General features: G+C 39.1%; 1 protein-coding gene across 1 annotated transcript in view; it reads right to left on the reverse strand.

Moving 5' to 3' along the window:
- Positions 1-20,569, reverse strand: part of adck1 (aarF domain containing kinase 1) — a 99,941-nt gene that overhangs the window by 30,461 nt on the left and 48,911 nt on the right. The window contains 3 exon segments of the mRNA XM_046855764.1: positions 11,298-11,414; positions 14,060-14,218; positions 14,929-15,087. Of these exon segments, the coding sequence (XP_046711720.1) occupies positions 11,298-11,414; positions 14,060-14,218; positions 14,929-15,087 (435 nt within the window).

Raw genomic sequence — 20,569 nt, forward strand, 5'->3', positions numbered from 1 at the left:
AAAACTCTTAAACTACCCTCAAAGAACAGTTATAAGTGCTATATAAAACAGTTTATATATCCAAAACAACTGTCATCATTTACTCATACATTTCTATGTTGTTCCAAACCTGTATGAGATTCTTTTTTCTGCTTCAACACGTTTTTTAATGTCAATTTTTCTTTCTACTCATTTTCGTGAACGTTCTCAATAGCACCCATATCCTACTATGTTTAAATTACAATGGTGACTGGCAGAAACTAGCGCCCTCTTTGGTTAAAAAAATTTACATCATATTATGAAAGCAGTCTTTTCATTTTTCAGCGATCAGACTGACATGGTCCTGCAGGCCGTTTTTTTTAAGATACTGTAGGTTGTATCTGAAACGCGGCCCACCGGTTGCCCATCCCTGGATTGGTTCATTGCTGAGATTCAGCCTCGTGATACTTCCACATTTGCCAGCTTTGCTGTGAGATTTGCAGGCCAGTTTGGGGAAAAGTGTTTGGGTTATGTGAAATTCTTCTGATAACTAAGGCATTTGGACAAAATTTGGAGAATTAAACAAAAACTGCAGGAAAAGTAGCCAAATAAAAATCCAAGATGGCAGGAATTTATAAGTTGAACTCATCTCGACACAGGGAATCCTGGAGTTTACAGTTTGCACACACATAAAATATGTGCATTAGGACACCATAATGGTGCTAAGTTTGCAGGTCTAAATTTGGTCAAGATGTTACTCCTCAAATCAGTGTGTTTTTTTTACCAGACAACAGACATCTTAGACAGAAACTAAACAAGATGAGGAAGAAGAAGAAAAAAAGGATGAATAACAAGAAGGTGCCTAGATATTTTCGGTGCTTGGCCCCCTAAATATTTAGCTTGGATCCTCAGCTTTGTAACCAAACTGACGCTTTATCCAGTTTGAGCTTTGCTCTGTGAGGAAGATGTTTTTTCCCTCTTTTACTAAGCTGTAATCAGGAAGCACCTGTCACTTGGGATAAACAGTTGCTTTTCCGAAATTCCCACACAGAAAGGTTTCAGGTCCCCCGGCTGTGTCGGTGAGATTCTATGTGAAAGGCTTATGTGATTATTTACACACAGTATAAAGTCACTGTCATGGGCTTTAACTGCTTCCATCCCGAAAAAAAAGTAGATTTATTTGAGCCTTCCTGTCGTAATCTGGCCGGTTTGCGGGCTGATCGATACCGGGCACGGCGAAGAGAAAGGCTTTTACCGGAGCTTGACACTAAATCTAATCAGGCGAAGCTCCAAGGCTGGCAAGCGAGCGGCTGAAGTGGCAGATCTGCGCAGGAGATACGGGCGTGCGGGTCACTGTGGATTCTCCATCTCCACCCACACGATGGCTTTTCATCAGATTCTGGCCTGTCGCAGTCAAATCAGACTCTCTGATCCACGTTTAGCTGGATTTACAAATCTCTATCATGGACATCATCTATATGACCCGCACAATATGCTGAAATGATGGTACCGTATTCGAGGCCAGAGTTTGGACCTGATTAGGTGGCAAAGTTTATCACACCTTGCAAAATGACACATAAGATACGTTATTAGGTTCGTCTTGTCTGTTGATCTATCAAATCAAGAGATCGCATACATAATCAGTGTAATATGATACACCTATTGGTACACCCTGATAGATACTGAGTACATTGTATGCTTGCATCCAGATAATGGATCAATTAAGAGATGTGCTGTAGGGTTACACCCCCCCAAAAAAAATATAAGATGTTTAAAGGGGTTGTATATAAAGGGGTTGTATATTAAGTATCATAGCCGTGGTCCTGACTTACAATGGACATGCGTTCCCATGACCGAATCATAACCTGGTAATATGGTAAGTTGAGACATGGCCTAGCCTTCCCAGGAGTCTTAAAGAATGGTGATTAGTACGGGGTAGTATACTGTAATTTGTTAATAATATAGTACACTGCATTTATGTTCTGTAAATAATTTAGCAAAAACGCAAATTAAAACGTAAAATTCAAAAAATCTCAACCGTAAAACCGTAAAACCTCAACCGTAAAACCGTAAAAATCTCATTTCGCTGTGTCAGCTATATATAGTTGAAATGACAATAAAAGCATCTTGACTTGACTTTACGTGGCAGGAGAGCGTGGACGAGCGCCGGTTTGTGGCATACAAAAATAGTTCAAACACTTTTACAATTTTGTCGTACTGCAATGGTCATCTTTAGATTGAAAAATCGTACCATCTCAACTTATCGAACTACAGATCGAATTGTCAGTAAACTACAGGGATGCGTATTGCATCATTACACACCAGTGTATTAATAGAGATTATATCAAAACCCATAAATGTACCAGGTATCAAAATGCACGTGGTATCGTAACACGATCGTCTACGTTCGTATCGTATCTCTATAAACCGCAATTTATAATGTTTCGAGACGGGAATCCTTTTATTGCGCATATTATTGTATCCACTTGCGTATCACTACACCTCAGACTGCATATCGTATCGTTACGCTTCGATACGTGAAGTATGGCGATGCCTATCGTTTAAAAGACGGAGCTGTGTTAATGGCCTGCGCTGAGTTTCAGGCACTCTGTGGAGTGTTTGTTTCAATCTGTCTGCATGTCATGCCGTCTCAGGCAAGCTGTCTCCTCTAATATCTCACCTCGGTTGCGCTTGTCAGATGGGATTTCCTGTTAGGATGGCTCTGTTTGACCCAAATACTGACAACTGCGAACCTTTGTGACAAGCGCTAGGCACCAGGAGTGACCCGTCCTAACACCTCAGAGCTAAAGCAAAAAAAATATTATAATAAAAATAATTCTACTCTATTATTGACTCATTGGGAAAAGCAGCAAGAATGAATACATGTAGAATACCGAATATCTTTACGAAACCGCATCGCCGCTAATGTAAAACAACAGGTCCAGGCCAGCTGCAGCCACGCTTCCCATTAATCAGAGCTCGGCATCGCGAGCCGCCGACACACACCGCAAACAAATTATCTCAAAGAGACGCCTGCCTTTTCCTAATGGCAATTAATTACATCTATTCCATTTGTCATTCAGCGAGGCCAAAACACTCGTCTGGGTGGCGTTGTGTACGAGAGCAACGAGCAGCGTTTCCCTAACCGACGATCTATTCCGCGCCGTCACGTGTATCTCCGTCGTCACGCAGTGAAGAACGAGGACGTGTCTTACTACACCGCAGATCCTCCCAGGCTCTGGAGTTTCACAGAGACTCTTGTGATAAATTGCGCATGCAGTTAAATATACTGGGGAAAAAAAAACATCACGACATCATGCAAATGAGATTTTGCGTGTGCTTTGAGTAAAAGCTGCAGGAGGGAAGAGCAGTGAGAGGAAAAATGGAATTGTGATGCTTGGAGGGACGCATTGAAATATCGAGCACCAATATTCCGTTTTCGTATAAAAATGGTTCGCCTTGTGCTTTGACGTTATTCATTTTTTGTTACGTTTTTTTTTTTTTTTCTTTCAACTGGATTGTTTTTAATAAATAAATAAATAAATAAATAAATAAATAAATAAATAGTGTTTTTTTTCTAATTATTAATGACCTTTCGCATCAGGTTCTTTTTTTTTAGAATTTAATTAATAAGTAAGAATGTAAATTAATAAATATTCAATCCAGGATATTGTTTTTTAAGCACTGAACATACACATATATCAATAACAGCGATGCAGCAAAAAATCTAATAAAATGAAAATAATAATTTAATGATCTATTAATTCAACCCTAATAATAATAATAAAAATAATAATAATAATAATAATAATAATAATAATAATAATAATAATCATTCTGAAACATTAAACTTGTTTTCCAATGAAAATGTCAATAAGGACGAATTAAAGCCTTTTTTTTAATCACACACATCAAAATATTACCAAAGGTGTGTTTCCATGTGCTTTTCACGGTGGGTTGCACTGCTAGGTCTCTCGTGCTAGGTCAGGTGAGAGAAAAAAAAAGAGAAAGAAAGATAAAAGCAGAAAGGAAAGAGGGAAAGACTGAATTAAAAACATCTCTGTGGGAGTTTAACATCATTCTCTCTCATGTACATGAATCATCCTCCGAGTGTGTGACACCGAACACATACCATGTGGCGCTTATGCACTGGCGCATCACACCTGTACACCACACTGAGAGTCGTTACTGTGTGTGTGTGTGTGTGTGTGTGTGTGTGTGTGTGTGTGTGTGTGTGTGGCTCGCCCTGCGTGACCTCCCAGCTGAGGCTATTACTGCAGATTAATTTTCCTGGTCACAACAATGCATAGGGAAGTTTACAAGCAGAACGCAGCGTGGTGAAGTTTAGAGTCGGGGAGTCGGTCAGAGACAAGGACAGCTGTAAAATCTCAAGTTTAAGGATGAATTCATTTAATATATAAGCTGGAAAGATTTAATGCAGGGCTATTTTAAACACTGAGCACTCAATTTATAAAACCTCAATTATTATTATTATTATTATTATTTATTAGAATTTATATAGAGGACAAAAAATATCTAAAAAAAACCATATATTTTATAAATAAAGTTAAAAGACAGTTACAAAACACTCACACTGAAGACCCCTTACATCAATGGTTTATTAATATCTCCTTATAGAAAACTTCCAGAAAACAACTCCCTGTAAAAGCTGTTACTTCAGAAAATAATGCAATATACTGTAATGTATCCCATGTAACCATTACCAGAATAAAACATGCCCAGGGACGTGCTATTTCACCATCATCGTTACTTGTGGAACTAACAGAATATCTGTAAACATATTTAATATTTAAATGATATAGGTATAAAATGCTATATCCTCATGCTACAAATCCACATTGGCCCTGAGAGCGTGCAAACTTTTGCACTCACGAGTCTCTCCAGCAAATTTATTAGTGAAGAAGAACAACAAGAACAAGAACAAACAACACCAACACCATCAACAACAACAGCAACGTCCACAAGAACAGCATCAAGAACAATAATATAAACAACAACAACAGTAACAATAAAAAATTTACATTGACAACAGCATCAATAACATCAACAACAACAACATCAACATGATCAAAAAACACCAACAACCAAAATATCAACAACAATAACAGCAACAACAAGAACAAAATCAACATCAACAATAACAACATCAAACAACACCAACAGCCATAACAACATCAACATAAACAACAACAACAATTTAAGAACACCAACACCATCAACAACAGTAACAACACCAACAACGACAAAACCAACATTGACAAAAAGGAAGTCAACAACAACAGTAACAACACCAACAACCAACAAATTGTTCATTACTAAATAATAATAAACAAAAAAAAATGTATTGAAGTTTTTTTATTCAATTTGCACAAGTTTTTTTCTGGACTAGATGAAAAACCCCACCCACTCACACATTCGGAGCACGATGCTGAGGCAAAGAGAAAAGTCTATTTCGGCCATCATCAATCTTTTGATTACTTACACGGCAGCTCCCACGCGGCGGCTCCGAGACGCCACAGTCGCTTAATAATTCTATCCATTTCCAAAGGAGGACTCAGTCATGTATTAGGTTCCATATCTATCTCATCAGCTGTCTAATAACTCTGCTGATCATTGGCTAATGCCCGAGCCGCTCTCCAGGCCTGATCACGCTCACGGCTACACTGTTCCCTTTATTTACTGCACTGAATGCGCTGGACATTACTAATGAGACCTGCACAGAGTGTGCTAAAGGTCACACAGGACATGCTGGACACTGATGATGATCAAAACGGCTTTGTCTTTATTATTTAAAATGCAGCTGAGGTTCATGTCGTACAGTTTCTAATATTTTCTCTTACTGTGGGACGGAGGGGGTGGAGTTACACACCTTTACACTGCAGCACTGTTCTCGTCAAGGTGCTGATTCAGTTCCTATAATCAAAGCTTTATACGCATTCAACAATAACAGCCACAACCACAGTAGTCATAAATAACAACAACCATAACAACAGCACTAACAGAAGCTTCTACAACTACAACAACAGCAGTCCACAAAACAACAGCCATAACAACATCATTCACAATCAGTTCGGTGTATCATTTTGAGGTAGGATAAAGTAAAGGAAAGTGACGCAAGGTATCATATTGTAAGGTAAGGTATTGTGAGGTAGCATAAAGCAATGTTAGGTAAGTTAGAGTAAGTTAAGGTAAGGTAAGATAAGGTATGGTAAGGTCGAGGTAATGTAAGGTACACTGATGTAAGTTATGGTATAGTAAGGTAAGGTGAGGTAAGGTAAGGTAAGGTAAGTTAAGGCAAGGTAAGGTGAGGTGAGGTGTTATGGTATAGTAAAGTAAGGTGATGTAATGTAAGGTAAGGTAATGTAATGTAATGTAGAGTAAGGTAAGGTAAGGCAAGGTAAGTTAAGACAAGGTAAGATAAGGTGAGGTAAGTTATGGTATAGTAAGGTAAGGTGAAGTAATGTAATGTAATGTAAGGTAATGTAAGGTAAGGTAATGTAGAGTAAGGTAAGGTAAGGTAAGGTAAGGCAAGGTAAGGTGGGTAATGTAGAGTAAGGTAAGGTAAGGTAAGGTAAGGTGGGTAAGGTAAGGTGTGTAGAGTAAGGTAAGGTAAGTAAGGTAAGGTAGGGTAAGGTAAGGTAATGTAGAGTAAGGTAAGGCAAGGTAAGGTAAGGTAATGTAGAGTAAGGTAAGGTAAGGCAAGGTAAGGTAATGTAGAGTAAGTTAAGTTAAGGTAATGTAGAGTAAGGTAAGGTAAGGTAAGGCAAGGTAAGGTGGGTAAGGTAAGTTAAGGTAAGTTGAGGTAAGGTAAGGTAATGTAGGGTAAGGTAAGGCAAGGTAAGGTGGGTAAGGTAATGTAGGGTAAGGTAAGGTGTGTAGAGTAAGGTAAGGTAAGGTAAGGTAAGGTAATGTAATGTAGAGTAAGGTAAGGCAAGGTAAGGTAAAGTAGAGTAAGGTAAGGTAAGGTAAGGTGTGTAGAGTAAGGTAAGGTAAGGTAAGGCAAGGTAAGGTAAGGTAAGGTAAGTTAAGGTAAGTTGAGGTAAGGTAAGGTAATGTAGGGTAAGGTAAGGAAGGGTAATGTAGAGTAAGGTAAGGTAAGGTAATGTAGAGTAAGGTAGGGTAAGGTAAGGCAAGGTAAGGTAAGGTAAGGTAAGTTAAGGTAAGTTGAGGTAAGGTAAGGTAATGTAGGGTAAGTTAAGGTAAGGTAATGTAAGGTACATTGATGTAAGTTATGGTATAGTAAGCTAAGCTTAGGTAAGGTAAGCTGAGTTAATGTAAAGTGAGGTACGGTAAATTAATGCAAGGTAAGGTGATGTGAGGTAAGGTGAGAAAAGGTAAGGTAATGTGAGGTAAGGTAAGGAAAGGTAAGGTAATGTAAAGTAAGGTAAGATGCAGTAAGGTAATGTAAGGTAATGTAAGGTAAAATGAGGAAAGGTAAGGTAATGTAAGATACATTGATGTAAGTTATGGTATAGTATAGTAAGGAAATGTAATGTAAGGTAATGAAGGGTAAGTTAATGTAAGGTAATGTAAGGTACATTGATGTAAGTTATGGTATAGTATTGTAAGGTAAAGTAAGCTGAGTTAATGTAAAGTGAGGTACGGTAAGTTAATGTAAAGTGAGGTAAGATGCAGTAAGGTAATGTGATGTAAGGTGAGGAAAGGTATGGTAATGTGAGGTAATGTGAGGTAAAGTAAGGTAAGGTGGTTTATGGTATAGTAAGGTAAAGGAAGGTTAGGTAAAGGTACAGGCAGGTATTGTAAGTTAAGTGAATGTAAGGTATTAGAAAGGGGCGGGGGGTTGTATTGTTAGTAAGGTAAAGTAATAATGTTTCACAATAAAAACAAATTAACTTCATGGTGAAATATTTCTTTTTACTTTATTACACCACTCTGCTGTTGATTGATTTCCTGTAATGGAACAACAAGTGTTTCTTCCTTATGTATATGAATATGTGTAGATATGAGTATATGCATAAACAAGTGAATGTATTGAGTGTATGTTTATGGGAACCTACAGAAATAAACTATCTGAGAGACGTGCTTGGTGTGCGTGTACCCTCTCGTTTGCATGTCGGCTTTATTGTAATGCCTCTGTGACTCGTGGCCCGAGCTCGGTCCTGTATTTACCTGTCCCTCACGTCCGCTGATGCCTGCATGGTCAACGATAAGGAAAGGTTGCTGTTTAAACAAACCCACATGCAGTGTGTGCATATTAATTTCCAACCGACAAATCAGGCCTGATTAAATATAACAGCAGGGGGAGTCACACAAAAGCGGGAGATTCCATTTACTAATCCTGGGCTTTCAGAGGACGTCTAAACGCCTGCACGTCTCTCTTCCCAATCTACTTACCATTTCGACAATTTTTGACAAATTGTAGCTTAGCAGAGTCAAGTCAAGTCAAGTCAAGTCAAGTTTATTTCTATAGCACTTTTCACAACAGACATTGTCTCAAAGCAGCTTTACAGAAATCAACATCAAGGTGAACGGTGTGTATTTATCCCTGATGAGCAGCCGTGGTGACTGTGGCAAGGAAAAACTCCCTTAGATGTAATGAGGAAGAAACCTTGAGAGGAACCAGACTCAAAAGGGGAACCCATCCTCATTTGGGTGACATCAAGAGTTTGATCATAAATCTTTCAATCTTTCAACAATACAGAACACTGGAGAGTGTCCACTTACAGAGTGAGAGTAAATAAATAATTATACTACGGTCTGAATATTTTTGGAAATTTTGCTTCGTTTCCCAGAGGTGGCTGAAGTACACCATTCCTGAGTAAAGTACAAATTCACAGCTTAAATATGAATCCGGTTATGATAAAAAGTCATTAAAATGTTTTTTTAATTGGCTCAAATATCAAAAGTATTAATCAATAAAAATGTACCGTATTTTTCGGACTACAAGCCGCTACTTTTTTCCCCACGTTTTGAACCCCGCACCTTAAACAACGAAGCGGCTTATTTAAGAATTTTTCCTGGGTTTTTCCCGGTTTCACAAACTTCAAGCCAAAAAAACTGAACCCCATAACATTAGACCAATGAAATTTCCGAACGGAAACGAAAAAACGCACATCACCTGTGTTCTGAGCTGCACGGCATCGGGAGAAAAAAAGTTTTTTTTAAACGCACGACGATGCCAAAAGAAAAACTCCCGAGAGAAATAGTTGTGAAAGGAAGGAGGAAGACAGTGAACAATGACTTTCTTGGTAGGCTACTGTTTAGATACAAGCCGTTGTAACGCGTTGAGTCTGGGTGAAGGGAGAGCTCGCTAACTCCAGTTACAACAGAAATCATATAAGCACAGACAGGTTTTCAAAACTCGTGCTTTTTTATTTTTCTTGGCAACAGCATTACGGGTTAGTCAAAGAAACTTAGAAATGAGCATCAGAAAATAATAAGGACATATTCCTCGGTCTTGCACACATGCAGTAATACCGGAAAAATGTGGCGGCAGGTTATTCCCAAAATACCGCTATGCTCTTAAAGGAGCCACAACATATTTCACCCGTTACACCGTGTAACAGTCTTTCGTTAAAGCCTGTGTAAAGTTTATTAGTTTCAATGTAGACACCTGCGGCTTATATGTTCAAAATAAAAATCTTTGTCAAATTATATATGGGTGCGCTTTATATATTTATGTGATCAAAGTAAAAACGAAAATTCACCTCAATTACCTCCACTCAATCGAATGGGAAGTGTTTAGAAACAATCGACTAATGAATGCAGGAGGCTGAAAGACCTCTTATGTGATGATGAAATGACCGCATTACATTACAGTCCTTATAAAGCCAGTACATATTTACACTAGTGTTTGCTTGTTCTTTGTTTAAAATCATGGCTGGTTTGTTTGGTTTATGTGGAGTAAAGAAACAGAACCTGGGGTGTGCATTCATAAACAACACCAGACTCATTCCTCATTCTGTTTCACTGATTAATTGTGCATTCAGGGGGAAATTTGTAACGTAAGCAGCGCGTCCATGTGAGGAAGTGTTTCGCTTTGTATTTTTCGGAGCTGTGCAATAATTAACGCACAGCGTAATGCAGTTATGTTTTACGCCACGTGTCGCGCGCTACGCTCGGAGCGTACTTCGTGGATCGATGTGAGCAACATTCGCCGGGTTCTTTAGATTCACGTTAGTTGTGAGCGTCTTCTTGCATTATCAGCTGTAGATATTAAAACCTATTGCTTTTTTTGTGTGTCATTCTTTATACTATTTCCTCTCAGATCCACTTAATAATGCTTCAAGATAAAAGAGAGGAAAAAATCTGCATGGGTGCTATATTAAAAAGCGCTAAATATTAACGTGTGCTGGATCAAGTGCTATTCTATCAGATGCAGAATAATAAGCATGGTCATCATTTTATTAATCTGGCGACATTTACATTATTTACATATACAGTAAGGTATAAATCTTCACATTAATACGGCAGGTATATACCTTACCGCTTGCTTTGATATTGTATTTTATTAAATTTCATTGAATTATTAAACACCATTTCCATTTTTTCAGTCCATATTTTCTATTCCAGATTTTTCAGGTTTAAAGACAGTACGCTCTTGAAAATCTTGCATACTGAAAGCCTCCTAAACCTTCCACCAATCCACTGCTAAATTCTACAGCCGACTAGGAATTCATTGATTCCTGCGATTTTATAATAGTGTTTAAAAGTCTTTATGATCAAAGTAATAAAATCATGGACGGAAAATCCCCTCATGATCCCCTCCACTCTTTTCTGCAATGAATCGGGTGGGAAATGTTTAAAAACAATCGACTGATTAATGCAGGAGGCTGAAACACCTGCCAGATGATGATGAAATAAGCACACAACATTACAGTCCCTATAATGTGTTCTATTTGATTGGAAAATAAAACACCATTTCCGTTGTTTTTCAGTTCGTATTTTTTTTTCCCGTATTTTTTTCCAGGCTTAAACACAATACGCTCTGGAAAATCGGAAAAACTTGATGCTTGAGGCAAATGATATCCATTTGAAAGGAGTGGCTTGGCTTTAGCAGCCGCGTAACCCGACTCTGAATACAAGGAACTTTCACCAATACTTATTGCTTTTGAACCTATATAGCCGCCTGTGAATCAGAAATAAATTTTTAACTAATTTTATACTTTAAATTTAAAAGTAAAAGGAGAAATCTCAGCTTTTCACATTGTTTAACATAACACTCGTTTGTTAATATTCATGAGCGCTTTTCACTCTTTAAAATGCACGCTAGCGCTGGCACAGTGGGACAGGAAGCAATTAGAAACGTTCACGCAGAGGCCCGAAGGGTTTTTTCGTGATAAGCAAAGCTCCCTCACCTCGTTGACGTCTACTCCGTGCTTCGCCATGTACTCGCGATCGTTCACCTGCCCTCCCTCAACGAAGTCCATGATCAGGACACGCTTGGTTGAAAGGTCCCAGTGGATCTTTGGCACCTGAAACAGGAAAAAAAGGACACTGACTGATCAGGACCTTTGGGAAAATAACCCAGTTCAAGGAAGCACCAAGACTCGAATTTATACTGCAGATCTATTTCAGAATTCCTGCCTCTGATCACACTGATGTGACTGACAGATTAATTAAGTGGTTTTTAAATACTTGTTTATAATCCAGACAAAGTAACAGATAATACTAACTGAAATGTAAATCTATGCACATATTAATGTCTATTTAGGTCTTTGTTGCACTGCAATTTACCTTAAACCTCTACACCAAATCATTCTTAAGACTATTGACAGATTACTGACTAAAAAGTCCTGCATGACCCCAGAAGGTGAAAGTTTCAGTGAATGAGCATTTAAAAGTACTTCTAAACTTGTCCTATGGGAGCTTCAGATTTTCAGGAAAGTACATTTCATTCAATGTTTGAATTGTCCTGGAGCAGAAAAGAAAAGTACTCCTACTACTTCTGCTTCTAAAACTACTCCTTCCACTAATACTACTTCTAAAACTACTCCTACTACTGCTTTTAAAACTACTACTACTAATACTACTTTTGAAACTACTCCTACTACTACTTCTAAAACTACTCATACTACTACTGCTTCTAAAACTACTCCTTCCACTAATACTACTTCTAAAACTACTCCTACTACTACTGCTTCTAAAACTACTCCTACTACTAATACTACTTTTAAAACTACTCTTAATACTACTACTACCACTACTGATTAAAAAATTACATGCTACATGTTACAACCACTACTATTCCTCCTCCTATTCTAGAACTAGCACAAATAGTCCCTCCTACTACTAATAATTCTAAGACAGAAAGGAGAAAAAAATAAGAGAAAGAAAGAGAGAAAGAGAGTGAGACAGATAAAGGAAAAGAGAAAGAAAGAGGAAGAAAGCATTTAGTGGTAAAGACGGTGTGTGTGTGTGTGTGTGTGTGTGTGTGTCGGGGGTTCCCGTGTGGAGCAGGTCAGCAGTGTGATGAGGTGTGATCATCAGCCTGTGAAGTTACTGTCCAGCGCTAACACCCCTGATCTGCTCTTACATCACTCCAGCCGACACCGGCATGACCTTCGTCTGACCTTCATCTCCTTTTACAAACCTCACAGTGACTCTCCATTTCTCGGCTGCTTCTTTACAGCCTCCTCATTCTAACGAAGGAAAAATGTAATGCTAACATCCACAGACGTCACATATACAACAGTTTGTGGTGATGGTTTTGTGGAAGAAGCACATGACTGGAAAAGTCAGGCATCCCAATACTTTTGTCTTTATAGTGTACGTATATACGGATTAATACAAATGCATTGACATAAATCTGCCATTTATTTAGTTGCTGTTGTAGAAAACGAATTCTGACCAATCAGAATCCAGCATTCGAGATCGCTGGGAAAAAAAACACTTTTAATGAGACATTAATGTACCTCTGCAATTTATTAGGAAAAAAGCGTGCCTCTGGAAGAGCACTTGGTAGTTATTATGATGGATTATCTCCCTTGTGCTCTTGACAATAGAGGCTTAACACAAACAACCGCTTACACTTACAACGAGAACTCGATAAGTCAAACACAGCCGAGTTTAATTCACCGGCTCACGGAGAACGTTAAAGCATGGCCCCCGAATACACGTTTACTACAGAGGAAATATTTAACACTGATATAAAACTGAAAAAAGCCCAGAATCGCCCGGAGTAAGAGATCCGTTTATGGTGACGGGGTCATGCGTCAGGAAACATGAAAGAGTGCTAGAATTCTGAAAAGTGGGAAAAGACTCTATGCTTACAGCAACAGTAAAAACTAAAGCAATGAGTCAAGAAGAGGACACGTCCACAGGGGTGGATTAAACAAAACACTATTGATTTTTTGATTCAATTGGACTGGAAGTATAAATGAATAATGAGGCTGTTGGACAGGACCTCGGAAAAGCGTCATTGAAGGGCAGAGCGCTTTCTTTACACAAGCCAATCGACAAAGGCTGGAGTTTAGACTGCACGTATCGAGCAGCTTTAATGGGGGAAACACACTGCAATTCTCCAGACTTGACTTGGGATGAGACTGAGCCGGATCTGATCAATCGAATTAGATGGTAATGTCAATAAAAACTGCTCACATAAACAATAAAAAAAAATTTAAATGGAAAAGAAAGTGATTTCATGAACCATCAGCAACAAATTTGAATATATTAAATATAATAATGTTTAGAAATGATAAAAAAAAAATTCTTAGAAAGAAATAAAGTATTAATTAAGTAGGAAAAAATATATTTTTCTGTTCATGGCGTAGTTACAACAGTTAGTTAGATTACACTACATTTGCATCTTTGAACCTGATTGGCCTTTATATTTTAGAATGTAATATAAGGTAACATTTAAAAACATGTAATTTTCTAATTTAATTCGTTTTTGTTTGGTTTACATTTTCAAAAACAACCAGGTCAGAACTGATAAGTCTAATTTAGTGAATCAGATTTTTGACTGATTGGTTGGTTGGTTTGTTGGTATGTGTATTATAAAATCTATCTGCTCCAATTAAACAAAGCTTTAGTCTTTAGTAGTGTTTGTGTGTGTGTGTGTGTGTGTGTGTGTGTGTGTGTGTGTGTGTGTGTGTGTGTGTGTGTGTGTTTTCTGAACCTTAAGAAAGTCAAAGTGCTTGAGCATGTGAGACACTTTCTCAGCATTTCGTCCTTCGTTGAGGAAGTCGAGCTCGAGAGGCAGGTTCCTTTTTGCTTCTTCTACCAGCCACATGAATGCAAAGTCTGGAAAGAGCCAATGAACCGCCTGCAGAAGGAACTACACACACACACACACACACACATGCTAGGTGAGTGAAGCTGGTTGAGATGAAGCTGGGTAATTGAAGCTGGTCGAGATAAAGCTAAGTGAGTGAAGCTGGTTGAGATGAAGCTGGGTGAGTAAAGCTGGTTGAGATGAAGCTGTGTGGGTAAAGCTGGTTGAGATGAAGCTGGGTGAGTGAAGCTGGTTGAGATGAAGCTGGGTGAGTGAAGCTGGTTAAGATAAAGCTGGGTGAGTGAAGCTGGTTGAGATGAAGCTGTGTGGGTGAAGCTGGTTGAGATAAAGCTGGGTGAGTGAAGCTGGTTGAGATGAAGCTGGGTGAGTGAAGCTGGTTGAGATGAAGCTGGTGAGTGAAGTTGGTCGAGAAGAAGCTGGATAAGTAAAGCTGGTTGAGACGAAGCTGGGTGAGTGAAGCTGGTTGAGATGAAGCTGGTCGAGCTGAAGCTTGGTGACATTAGGTGATCGGTTACATTTATAATGCAATTATTTACATAAAGATGACTGAACAAGGTGATCAGGAGTTCAGTAAGATGGATGAAACAGTGCAGTCACTGCTTAAATGATTATTTTCCATAACAGCCTCAAAATAAAAAAGCAACAGGTGAGTAATGGGGTTCATTATTCACTAATGTGTGGTGAATACGACTCCGGCTCGTGAGTGTGTGACAGTGACAGAGAAGATGGATTAGTCATTTCTCGCTCCTCACCTCCATCACCATGATGTCCTTGGAGCTCTGAGCCTGAACTTTTGGATGCTGCACTTTGACCGCCACCGTGGTGCCGTTAGGCAGGACGGCCTTGTGCACCTGAGCGAGAGACGCTGCCCCCTGTGGCTTCTCCTCGAAGCTCACAAACAATTCGCCCAGCTGTTTGGAAAGACAAACATAAGCAGAAATTACAAGCATTGAAAAGGAAGTGCAAACTCAAGGTCCTTAAGTCTTGTTGAATGATTTATGGCTGCGATTAAGTTGAAGGAAGGGGAGTCAGGGTACATTTTATTTATGCGTATGTTATATTTTTATTAAAATGTGAACTGCACATAAACTGTTGAACAAGTTTTTTTGTACCAAATACTCAAATGTGGAAAAAGACTAAATTAGTTACTTATCCACGGAAAACAAAACTGTATAGTTTTTGTTAAATTCGACTCATGTTTTCATCCATTATAGTTAGAATAAAGAAGAAAAGACAAAAAACAGACAGATTTAAAAAGAAAAAGAAGCTGAGGTTTATATTTTACACAAAAAATGACTTACGAACGTAAACCTCGCCACTTAACTATAACTCCGAACCTAAAATTAGTATGTTTTTATACTATTTATAAGTGTATTGTTAATCATTTCCAAAATTACAAAAAAAAAATTGTAAAAGTATTTAATTATTTCCTTTTCTGAAATATATTTTTGCCATTTAAATGCAAATTATTATTTTATCTGTAAAAGAATACTTAGGATGGAGCTGCCATGCAGGACGTAAAGAAGACACCAACAAGGAGGTTTATGGATCATGTGATGGAAGAATGCAGCTGTTTGGTTTTAAAGAGGCAGATGTAAAGAACAAAGTGATATGGAGACAGATGATCTGCTGTATTGACCCCTAATGCGAACAGCTGAAAGAGGAAGAAGACATGCACACCATTATATAATAAACACATTTTGACTCCACAATTCCACTACATTGTGGTATTTTTGAGGATAAAACCCTCTTTTGGCTGCTAGCGTGATGTGCTAGAAAAAATACTACCTTTACAGCAAGTTTAGGTTTCGTTTTTGAGATTGTATGCACATGTAGATCAACTCTGAAGGTACTGACTGCACCAAACCTCATCCTCAACTGTAAATATACACATCTCAATGCTGTAACTAGAGACTACACCAAACACATCCGCCAAGAAGCCATCCAGTTAGCGACTATTCCTTTGCGTCGCTACCACTTACAGAGGTATAGTATATGTATCACATGACCTGTTTTTAGCAGGTAGGCATTAAAGGGGGACAATGTGATCTTCTGTGTACACACTTGGGAACAAAAACATAACTTGAAAACAGGAAACATTCCAAGATTCTGAAGAAACGTAGACATGTACATTTTTAACACCAGTTCCCAAAACATTTCTCAGACACTGCAGGCACTGCTCACGTAACAGGCACATGGAAGTGACGCTGGTTTCTGCTAATTTCCACGGGAATCAGAACGCATTAATAAAATTCACTTCAGGCATCAGCAGACTGCATTGTTTGCTAAGCAGCAGCCGAGTCGATACAAGCAGCGAGCAATTTTCTCACCGTGTGAAACGTCCTGAAATCTTAGTTATTTGCAAAATGAGTGAGCCAATTTGCTGGTCACCAAACACAGCCCACCTTTAAATGAGTGTGAACATCTCTTAATGAAGGGCTGGTGACTCCATTTACACTGTTTCGTTTTTTTCCACAACCGACTAAACACACATTTGGGAAATGAAAAATAAGTGCTAAATATCTAGATGAATTCTAGCTGGAGTTTCTAGTTGAATTGTAGTTGAATTCTAGTTGGATTTTTTTTTTATCTAATGTAGGCAGAGTTTTAATCTTTGTATTCTCTACACAGTAGTTGTTACCTTTAGAGTCAAAATGCAAAAAGACACATTTTGGTCATCTCTATCCAGATCTCCAATTGCGGTGCAGCTACCGGTTTAGCCCGTTCTACATTAAATTGTCAGAAATTCTCCTGACCGTCACAAATTTACTTCAGCTTCACCCTTTTAACTAAATTTTAACTCAAAGTCCAAGCAAGAAATCATATTACATGGCACTATCAAGGGGCAATTAAGTCAAACATTGCGAAAATGAAATGTTACAGGAAAGAGAAGAAGCTCAGAAAACTCAAGTGGCATGCTCTTGAAAGAACCTTATTCACCTTTATGAAACTTGGCAGACGCCCTAAGCCATTTTTTACCCTGAACCGTTGAGGGTGTTTAGAGGACCAGCAGTAACAGCATGGTGGTGCAGGGATTTAAACTCGCAACCCTCTGGTACACCTTGATATATCAATTCACTATACATTTACATTTACATTTGCGGCATTTGGCAGACGCCCTTATACAGAGGGACTTACAACTGAGCAGGGGAGGGTTTTATGGCTTTGCTCAAGGGCCCAGCAGTGGCAGCTTGGTGGTGGGATTTGAACCTGTGATCTTCTGATCCAAAGCCCAATGCCTTAACCACTGAGCTACCACCTCCATACAGCTAACTCAGGCTAACCACCTCATAGTAGCTGCAACCACATCAATGACAAAGGTCTTGATAACCATGTTTAAGTTAATTGTATAACTAGGAATAAAGAGCCAGAAATTTAGCATGTGGTTAAACAGAGTGGGTACAAGATGCCTAATCATAATATGTAGCAAAAAAACAAGCATTAAGCATCAACCAAGGTATAGCTATAAAAAAGAAAAACCACAAGCAAGGGTCCATTCCAAAAAACACACAAAGCATTCGGGGCGTAACGGTACACAAAATTCACAGTTCGGTACATACCTCGGTTTTTAAGTCACGGTATGGTTACATTTAGTACAGTTCATGGGAAAAAATGCAGAACAGAAAACAGGCCCCCTGAATACCACTTCCAGTCAGTATCAATCTTTAGTAGTTAGCAAATCTTTAGCTCTGGCCTGTAGGCCAAATTTTCAGCTTTCTGGTGCCAAACCTATAAACTGACCTTGAGGATCTGATTATTGGGTTATATTTGGCAAGTTCAGATTTTTGCGTGGGATTTTATCAGCAGCTGTGATTGATGTGTTGCCAGCCAGTCCCGGGTTTTTCGTCCCATTGCTGGGTGAGCGGCATTGTTTGGCATGCAGACATAGGACTTGCCTTGCAAACTCACTGCAGATAGAGAAGCTGTCAAACAGACTGTACTACACTGGAAGGCACTCATAAAAATGTGTCTGTCAAGAATCACAAATTCAACACAAAGTGAGTGACAGAATGGAGATTACACTTTCCTGGTCACTTCACAAACCTCACCATTCTAATACTTTCCCCACATCTTCAGAATACTCACAATTCTTAATCTGGTTGTTACATTAAAGGGCAGGAATGCTGATCTTTATGTGGCCTTTCATATTTTCTTAAATGTCACTACATCAGTGTGTGGTTGATTCAGTGGTCCAAACCAAATGGGGCAGAATTAGTAACAGGGCCACCCTAACCTTTACTCACTGGCTGGAACTGGACTCAACTAGGAGGGACTCAGTTGTGTATATTTGCTATATAGTTCCTGTATAAGTTCCTGGTTCTACTAAAAAAAAACTTCCCACCCATTGTATGTTGTTTGAACATTCCAATATCAATCCATAGCATCCATGTCCTATGGTGGAAGAATGTCATTTCTGCCTGTTGGTTTCACAGCCTAAAGATCCATGAAGTTACAGAACAACTCAAGAACTTTGAGGACTGTAATTAATATCAACAGTCTGCTACAATGTTTAGGTCCGCGGTTTGCATGGAGAGGTTTTGCATTAAGAGCCGATCACTTCATCAACAATGAAGGAAATGAAATGAATGGACATTCTGTGCCACCCAAATGAGGATGGGTTCCCTTTTGAGTCTGGTTCCTGTCAAGCTTTCTTCCTCCTACTATCTTGGGGGGATTTTCTGAGACTGAGGTTCAATGATGTTCAAATCTAAGCACTAATAAGTTGCCACTGCTGGGCCCTTGAGCAAGGACGTTAACCCTTAACTGCTCAGTTGTTTGAAAATGAAAGTCGTAAGTCGGCCTGGACAAAGGCGTCTATAGGCACTAAACTTGCACATTCCGACTTTATAAACTCCTTATCTCTGTAAAGCTGCTTTGGGACATTGTCCATTGTTATTAGCGCTATACAACTCAAACTGAATTGTAGGTTACAAACATTCAGCGCTCTTCTTCAAGTATAGTCACCTGCGTTGTGAGTGAAACCAGTATAATGACACTATTAATTATTTGAATTCATGTAAATAATTTAATGTTAAATACTAGTACTCATGCTTAATGCTCCACACTATATCACTAAAGTGAGGTTGGGTGCACAATGAGGAGTATGGTGAATAAGCAAGCAGATGGGCTCAACATTTCAGTACCTGGTTCCCACCTGCTTGTAAAGGCCCTGCCCCGAAGGAGCAGCCACACATTTTGACAGATGCTGTCTGATCCCAATGGTTTCTAGCCAGGAAGTACCTCAGAGCACAGGTTTCGGCTTTGCAGTTATGCAACTTTGTGCATAAATGACCCAGAGGCCATGCAGATTCACTTTCCTGCATAACGTACCTGTGGGATAAAATTAGCTCCTCTCGGCTTTGTGTTATTCATGGCAAGCTTTTTTCTGAGCTTCCCAGCAAGCCTGAAATACTAATCAATTTCAAACAAAGCTTAAATCAGACCATATGTTACTATAACAAATGAGTAACACGCAGAGATGAAAGAGAGCTTAGGAGAAGAAACGCAGCCCCACATGGAGTCTCTCTGTTCTGAACATGCACCCCTCCCCTCATGGGACTGGGGTAATGGAGGCAATTAGACAGTGGGGAGGTTAAGGAGGAATCCCTGGAGAGCTGTAGTCATTAGTGAAGCCCGGTTCTGTGTCATATGCAATATGTTCCTCCCACAGAGAGACACAGAGACCAAGGCGGCCGCTGTTTCGTCGGTATGTTCGCAGAAATAACCGCTGCCTTTACTCTGCGGTGGCCTTCTGTGAAGTGCACTGCTGGTCCAGGTCACGTCTTACCCAAATACAAGCATAATCTTGATGTCTTGCCCTCCTTTTTTGAGTCTTTTTCTGTGTCCAAATAAAGCAGTCCATTCTCTATAAATGTGATGCTCTGATCTGCCTGCTATTTTCCATAAGCTTATCTAAAGCCACACTTGAAGGAGCAGCAATCTGTTGGTGTCTGTGATGACCTGATTACACAGGGTGACCTCTGAACCAACCGCTGGTGCACTAAGAGTAATCTTAGCTGGGATTGGGGCAGGAGATTGAGTCAAACAGAGCATGTCAATGTTGGATAAGTATTCTTGTCGCAGGGCCAAAATTGTTCTTACCATGTGGGAAGGATGCTCCCTAATCGGCTTTGGCAGGTCTGAATATTCCAGTCACATAGAACAAGATGGCTTTTAGGCAAGTCAAGCAACAGAAAAACAACAGAAACAAATAAACCCCAAAAAAACTACCAAACAACCATAAAACTGATCATTTAAGGGTCAAAGTAATTACTATCAGAACAAATCTTTCCTTGGGTAACTTGTCTGGTCCGCTGACTTGTCTGAAGGTGCAGTTTTTCGGGATTCACTCATACCAACATATAAGGTGGATTTAAAAAGTTTTGTAACACA

The sequence above is a fragment of the Silurus meridionalis genome, chromosome 8 (assembly GCF_014805685.1).
Source record: "Silurus meridionalis isolate SWU-2019-XX chromosome 8, ASM1480568v1, whole genome shotgun sequence".
Taxonomy (NCBI): domain Eukaryota; kingdom Metazoa; phylum Chordata; class Actinopteri; order Siluriformes; family Siluridae; genus Silurus; species Silurus meridionalis.